The 7,975-nt window shown below is 40.5% G+C and overlaps 1 protein-coding gene across 1 annotated transcript; it reads right to left on the bottom strand.

Annotated features, from left to right (window-relative positions):
- Positions 1-2,816: 2,816 nt before the first annotated feature.
- LOC127449676 (C-X-C chemokine receptor type 4-like) lies at positions 2,817-4,560 on the bottom strand. Its single transcript, XM_051713241.1, has 2 exons — positions 4,497-4,560; positions 2,817-4,287 (listed from the first exon to the last, which is right to left on the bottom strand). The coding sequence occupies exons 1-2, from the start codon at positions 4,509-4,511 to the stop codon at positions 3,220-3,222; spliced, it is 1,083 nt and encodes a 360-aa protein (XP_051569201.1). The 5' UTR covers positions 4,512-4,560; the 3' UTR covers positions 2,817-3,219.
- Between the last annotated feature and the right edge of the window lie 3,415 nt (positions 4,561-7,975).

The following is a 7,975-nucleotide window of genomic DNA, read 5'->3' on the forward strand; positions in this document are numbered from 1 at the left end:
ACAAAGGAATCTTAAACATTTGTACATCTCTGAAGTTGTTCAAACGTAAATTCCATTACGTTTTAGATGCTGTCAGTACGTCGATATTGCATGTTTTTGTTTCTATGCAAAATACATTCATATGATAGAACCACACTTATGTACCAAAGTTGACGAATATTAATTTGTGCACATTTGATAGATGTATTCTCTCTTCCTATATCTCACTCTATATCTGTTTATACAACAGTTATTCCTCGTCCTCATATTTGATATGATAAGCGGATATCCAAGAGTGCTAGTATTACATATAACACTTGGACGCTTCACTGTTGGAATCAGCTCGTTTGTGTTTGCTAGCTTATAGATGCGCAATGTTTTGCCACACGCAGCGGTTGATTCCTCCTTTGGCTTCTTTTTTAACTCTTTTCATTGGCAGAGAAAAAGTAAACAAAATAGTTGCCAATATTGTGTCTAAAATGTAACTTCTCGAATTACCTGAGCCACGTGCCTATGGCCGAATCACTGCCGTGTTGATATTCAGTACAACAGCACTGTTGCGTGTGTGATGTTGCTTAAAAGGGACAGTCCCAAAAAATGACAATTCTGTCATTATTTACTCTCCCTCTTTTTGAATTTCTTTCTTCTGTGGAACACCATGAAAGTCATTTTCAATATAATGAAAGGGAATAGTGACTGCGGCTGTCATTCTCTCTATGTAAATGATGACAGAATTTTCATTTTTGAGTGAACTATTCCTTTAAATACAGATCAAGATTGACAGCGAGAAGTGTGTGTGGTGGGGGGGTCTTAGCAGCAAAATAAATGACCAGCTTTTAAGGAATGTTCACTGACCACTTCTCTTACAGCCCCTGGGGGACCGAGGCCTGATGGGGCACTTAATGCTCTCAGACATGCAAATCTTTCACACTCTACATTAGAGCCCATTACTCTGGCTCAATGGGCTGTCCAGACCCTGGTTTTAGTCCACATTGTCCTTAAATATGGGTTTTGATTCTCAGTGGGTCAACTCTAGTGCATTTCCACCTCTTAATGCAGGGGTCTGGTTAGCAATACAGAGGTCATGAGCTCTTGTTTCCTATGGCTTAAAATAAAATAATGCAATAAACCTTAACTAAATTACATAAAATATCACACAGAACACCCCAATGAACAAAACTGATATTGAAAATAATTTACTCTAATTTACTGGGGGTTTTTTTGTTAAACATAATATACATTTTTTACTGTTAATTATATGGTAAAATCATACTTGTACATCTAAAAAAATAAATAAAAATAAAGTCCTTAAATATATTAGATTTTTTTTTTTTACTTTATATGTTAAGGTAACTATCCGGTTTACCATTAAAGGAGTATTCTGGGTTCTAAACCAGTTAAGATCAATCGACATCATTTGTGGCATAATGCTGATTACCACAAAAAAACATTTGAATCATCCCTCCTTTTAAACCAGTGGCGTCATATGGATTACTTTTATGCTGCCTTTATGTCATTTTACAGTCATTTTAGGATTTTAGGGTTTATTGACATCACATCGTCATGGCAACGAAGTTGTAAAATTGGCTATAACTTTACACAGAAAAGGTTAGTAAGTGATTTTATCACACTAAGATCATGTTTACACACATATTGTTTATACCTTGTGGTTATACTTTTGAAAAAGTGAGAATTTTAACACTTTAAAAAATTGACCCCATTCACTTCCATTGTAAGAGCCTCGATTTTTTTTTAAAGAAAAGGAGGAACGAGTCTAAATTAATTTTTGTGGCAATCAACATTATGCCACCAATGCTGTTGATTGAGCTTAACTTGTATTAAACCTGGAATATTTGTTTTCTATTAAAGCCAGTTACTCCAGCAAACAAGATAGTAGCTCTACCTTCTAGCTTTACAAACTTTATTAAGATTTGTTCACGTTGTTAATGTGTGTATAGCATATACAGTGCTGTCAGTTTCACAGAAATTTAAATTATCATGTCTTATATTACATATATTTGTTTCGCCTGAATTATGCTTTACTGGAAATGTACAAGCAAGATCGCGTGAACCTGAACAGTGGGTTTTTACCTAGACTTCCTTCAGACGTCACACTGAGCCATTTTTCACTTCTGTTAATTCAATATGAATGCAGAATGAGGTTTATGACTCACATTACAGAATATGTTTACAACTGCCAATCCGTGGCAGAGACATGGCAACATAGTTTTTGTCTGAATAAACAAAATCCCTTTGAGGCAAAAGAACATTTGTGTAGAAATAACAGAAGACACAAATAATGGAAATAATGGAGAGAAAGTTTGATAGCTAATAACGAGACTTGGCAATGCAAGGATGCTCTAATTGTTTTTAGGAAGGTCCATGCGTGTGTGTGTGTGCGTTTTCGTGGCTGAATGGATTCTGCAGCATGTTGGGTATCCTGCCAAGGGGTGCTGTGTGTGTTTGGTCAGACTGAGAAGGTTTTCATCTCAGGGAATCCCCATCCTCACTGTCTATATGTTAATGAGGTGAGGTTATTTACCTGTGGTATTGAATTCCTTTCTTTTTTTTTTCACTTTCATGCTTGAATTTTTTTTTTTTTAAAGACTACTTAGAAGAATTTAGCACCTGCTCTAAAGTAACAGTACTTTCCACGACATGGCACATGTGTCTGTGCAGCGTGAAAGTATAGACATAAACAACACTGGGCATTGCAGGGAAACTCCATAATCATGCTTTATAACAGCATTATTCTACATAACTAACGTCTTAAGAGGCAGCTTTGTAAATCAAATGCAATGGGAAGGGGTGATCAAAGAGTATGCACAACAACATCAAACCTTGAAAACATTTATTGCAAGACTTCAAATAATCAAAGCAGCACTTTTGAACTGGAATGGACCAAAACAGACAACAGTTCAGTCCACATCTGGTTAATCATGTAATAAATAAAAGCAATGGTCTACATAAGTGCAAAAAAATAAAAAGTAACCAGTAAAAAAGTATTTACATAAATGATACAGTATGTACAGTAAACATTTCATATATTCTCGCTATGGAGAGAGAATGTACAGTAATACTGAAAGCAAAATGACAGACATATTTACATTCTAGCAACGTTTCAAGCAGGCTCAGCCTGTTTGCTATATTCTCTGGAAGTTTTCATGAGCTGGTAATTTCATATCAACATCATATTTGAAAGTTTTTGCATCGTCCATGCAAGGTGTGTATGCGCGTGTGTTAACTAGAGTGAAAGCTGGAGGACTCGGATTCCGTGGATACCGATGACATCCCTCCTTTCTTCTTGGGCAGAATTTTCAGACTGGAGCCCCGGCTTGGGGAGAGAGCACTGCGGGCGGACTTCTTGAACTTCACCCCGAGAAAGGCGTACAAGATGGGGTTGAGACAGCAGTGAAAGTACGCCAGCGCCTCCGTCACAAAGATCCACTTCTGCAGACCCTGCTCCAGCTCGCAGCTGTGAGGAATCACCCCCAGCATCATCAGCGTGTCCAACAGGATCCCCCCGCAATAAGGCAACCAGCAGACGAAAAAGCACACGATGAGAACCACGGTGGTCTTGAGCGCCTTGCGCTTCTGCGTGCCTTTGGAGCCGCGCGACAGCTTGGAGATGATGATGCAGTAGCAGATGAGAATCACGAGCCCGGGCAGCACGAAGCCCACCAAGATGTGCTGGAAGCGGAACGTGACCACCCAGGCCACGAAGGAGTCCTGCGGGTAATTGCGCTCGCAGAAGGTGCGGAGTGAGCTGCTCTCCGCCTTGGCGAACACCAGGTCGGGGACGGTGAGGAGCGCCGCGGGGAGCCACACGCCCACGTAGATGATGCGATTGGCCAGGAGTTTCCTCGGTCCTTGGCTGTTCGTGGCGCGCACCACGGCGAGGTACCGGTCCAGACTGATGAAGGCGAGGATCAGGACGCTGCTGTATAAATTCAACGTGTAGATCATATGCACGGCCACGCACATGAATCCTCCGAAGTACCAGTCTTTGGCCGCGTCCACGGCCCAGAAGGGCAGGGTGAGCACGAACAGGAGGTCCGCTACGGAAAGGTGCAGACGGTACTTGTCTGTCATGGTTCTGGATTTCCTCTGGCAGCCCATCACCAGAACCACCAATCCATTCCCGATAAAGCCCAAAACGAATATGATCCCATACACGGTGGGAAGAAAGATCCTCTGGAATTCGTGACTGACCTCCACGTCGCATGGGACCTCAAAGTTGGCTCCAATGTCCCCTGAGCCGAACTCCGAGCTGTTGTCAGATGATGAATCGTCATAAAAGACGATGTGCTACAAGCAGAGCCAAAAGACACGAAATTAGAGACATTCTACTCTGAGAAAAGTGGTAACCTGCTATTATCACCACCACAGGGCTCTTATTCTATTCCAAACCATACACATGAATTCCTCAGGTTGTTGTAGTCAGATTAAGTAACACTTTTGACTTAACCCAGGTCATGCAGATGTTACCACACGGTTTCCTAAAATCACTGACTTACCTCGTAATATGCCATCTTTAAAGCACTCCTCTTGGGTTTTCAGTCTTCTGCCACTCTGTTTTTCAACTCAAGTGTGTCTTGAGCGCAGTGGATTTTAAATACCCCACTCCTGCGCGGGAGCTCCGCCTCCACAAACGTCACAAAACCAAATCATTCGTTCTGTCTATTCCAAGAAATATGTTAAATTGCATTTGATAAATGCAGTATAATTTGAACCACGCCCAACTTGTGATAAACAAGGTGGTACTATATTATACTGATAAGATTAAGCCAAAAAGCCCAAATACCTGGATGGTATTCGGTTGCAGGGGCGTTGCTCAGGGGTGGGTTTACAATTTCTGAGGTCCCAAGCGACCGAGATACCCGGATCCCCATTTCGAAAATTTTTGCTTAAAAAATGACATAAATTTGATTTCAAATCGTAATTTTAAATGCATCCTATCAGCCGTTGTAGCCAAGTACATTCCAAATGTTTGATGAAATTAAAATCTAGTTAAAGATAATTTATGCATGTTTTCCAGTTTTTCCACGATACAGTGTTAACATATGCAATATTTACCTACATGTATTTTTACAAAACATTTTTTTTTATGAACAGGGTGTGCAAAACCTACTTCACTCACTAACATTTGGAATTCAGTTGTTATTTATTATTATAATCCAACAATTATTTATTGCCGTCTAGTTTGTCATTATAATATGATACATTATTATTACTTTGAATGAATGTTGCATTTATATAGCACTTTTCTGATACTACACTCAAAGCGCTTTACACCGTGAACAGGGGACTCTCCTCAACCACCACCAGTGTGCAGCATCCACAACAGCAGCCATAGTGCACCAGCACACTCAATACACACCAGCTGTTCGTGGAGAGGAGAGAGTGGAGTGATAGAGCCAGTTAATGGATGGGGATTATTAGGAAGCCATGATTGACAAGGGCCAATGGGGGGAATTTGGCCAGGACACCAGGGTTACACCCCTACTCTTTACAAGAAGTGTCCTGGGATTTTTAATAGCCACTGAGAGTCAGGACCTCGGTTTAACGTCTCATCCAAAAGAAGGTGCCTTTTTACAGTATAGTGTCCCTGTCAATGTACTGGGACATTAGGAACCACACAGACTGCAGGGTGAGCACCCCCTGCTGGCCTCCCTAATACCTCTTCCAGCAGCAACCGTAGTTTTCCCAGGAGGTCTCCCATCCAGGTACTGACCAGGCTCAACCCTACTTAACTTCAGTGAGCAACCGGTCTTAAGCTACAGGGTGAAATGGTTTACACAGCATGGACGTAAATGACCAACTCAAATGTGTTTAAATTGTATGGATAACTATTCATTTGTTAACATCTAAAAAAATAATATTAAAAATATATGAGAAGTCTGGCCCTTTAACAAAACTGTCTGCATAAATCAATCTACTTCATATTTACTGGTCATTGTTCCCATACAAATTCAATGTACATGTATAATATAATATTTAACTGAATAACATTCATTAATCTCCCCCAAATAATGTCAAAGTTCAAACTATAAATGTACCAGGTCCCATCGGAAACTGAGAACTTAGACATAAAATCTCAATTTCGCTGTACAGTGGATACTACCTGGTTATGCATGCATATAAGGCTACCTCAGGGGTGTCCAAACTACGGCGTGTGGGCCATCTGCAGCCCGACGATAATTCTGGTGTGGCCCATGAGAGATTTTAGAAATAGTACAGAATTTGGCCCGCTATTGAGAAAGTATATAAAATTGTATTTCTGAAAACTGGATGTCACTAACATGTTCTGCAACATTTCACAGCGCATCGTCATGCATTCTCTTTGCATTCGCCACCAGCTTCAGCCACTGGCAGTGTTCAACAGGAGTTTGGAATGCCTTAAATTTCCACAGATAAAGGGCCACGCAAAAAAAATTATGCATTTGTTATAGGACTGATATCTGGTTAGATACTTTGGTCATGTACTCGTTCTCATGAAAATGTCTCGACTACACGCATCATACAACTGAGCAGAGCTGCGGTTGTGTGAGCGGCCATATCGAGTTTATTGAGCGTGCACAGAGACATGCGAGCGGAGTGAAGAGTGTTAATTGTTGTGAATTGGTTCATTCTGATGTTTCATTGTAGCAAAAAATGTAACATTCACAGGCTTCCCAGTGCCACTTGAGAGTGCGAACATGGTAGAGAGACCGATAATATACTTGTGCATCTGAGCCTGTACTGCGCACGCTCAGCTTGCACATGAACGTCAACCAAATAAAAAGCGCAAACATTTTGATCAAATCATATTTATACCACAAGTAACAACAGAACAGAAACTGTAATTCAATCACTGATGCCCACAACAGTTTTTTCTATTTATCCCCAACAGAAAAGGTTTGGACACCACTGAGCTACCTTATTATTTATTTGAAACAATGACGGTTTGTTGAAACCTGTCGAGTGACTACAGTGACACCTATTGGCCGGGACAGTTCATCAGCGGGCTTTAAATTTGAGAGCTTTAAACTAAAGGAATAGTTCACCAAATTTATTTTAATTCTCACATTATTTACATTTATTCATTTGGCAGACGCTTTTATCCAAAGCGACTTACAAAAGAGGGAAAACATAAGCGAATCTTCTTAAGAAGACAGTGGTACAAAAAAGTGCCATATTACAAAGTTTCACTAGCATCATAATAGTTTTCAAGACAGATTAATATGCAACAAGATTTTTTTTTATTTTTATTAGTGACTGGTTAAGTGCTCATGGAAAAGATGTGTTTTTAGCCGTTTCTTGAAGACAGAAAGTGAGTCAGCTTCATGGATGGAGTTGGGAAGGTCATTCCACCAATGTGGTGTGATGAAGCCGAAAGTCCGGGAAAGTGTTTTGGTGCCTCTTTGTGTTTGTACAACAAGGCGACGTTCCTTAGCCAACCGCAGGCTTCTAGTGGGCGCGTAGCTCTGCAGAAATGATTTTAGGTATGCTGGAGCAGACCCAGTGACTGTTCTGTATGCCAGCATCAGAGCCTTGAATTTGATACGTGCATCAACCGGCAGCCAGTGGAGAGAGACAAGGAGTGGTGTAACATGTGCTCTCTTTGTTTCATTAAAGACCAGATGTGCTGCTGCATTCTGGATTATTTGCAGGGGTCTAATTGCACATGCAGTGAGGCCTGCAATGAGAGCGTTACAGTAGTCCAGTCTAGATATGACAAGTGACATTATTCCTCACTCTCATGCCATCTCAGATGTGTATGAATTTCTTCTGCTTAAAAGTAATCCATAAGACTTCAGTGGTAAAATCTATGTCTTCAGAAGCAATAAGGTACTGTAGGTGTGGTAGAAAAACAGATCGATTTAAGACCTTTTTTACTATAAATTCTCCTCCCTGTCTTTAGGTGGCGATATGCACAAAGAAAGTGAATTGCCAAAAACAAAAGAAGAATGTGAACATGAAAGTGGAGATTTATAGTAAAAAAAGGGCTTACATA

The sequence above is a fragment of the Myxocyprinus asiaticus genome, chromosome 12, assembly GCF_019703515.2.
Source record: "Myxocyprinus asiaticus isolate MX2 ecotype Aquarium Trade chromosome 12, UBuf_Myxa_2, whole genome shotgun sequence".
Taxonomy (NCBI): Eukaryota; Metazoa; Chordata; class Actinopteri; order Cypriniformes; family Catostomidae; genus Myxocyprinus; species Myxocyprinus asiaticus.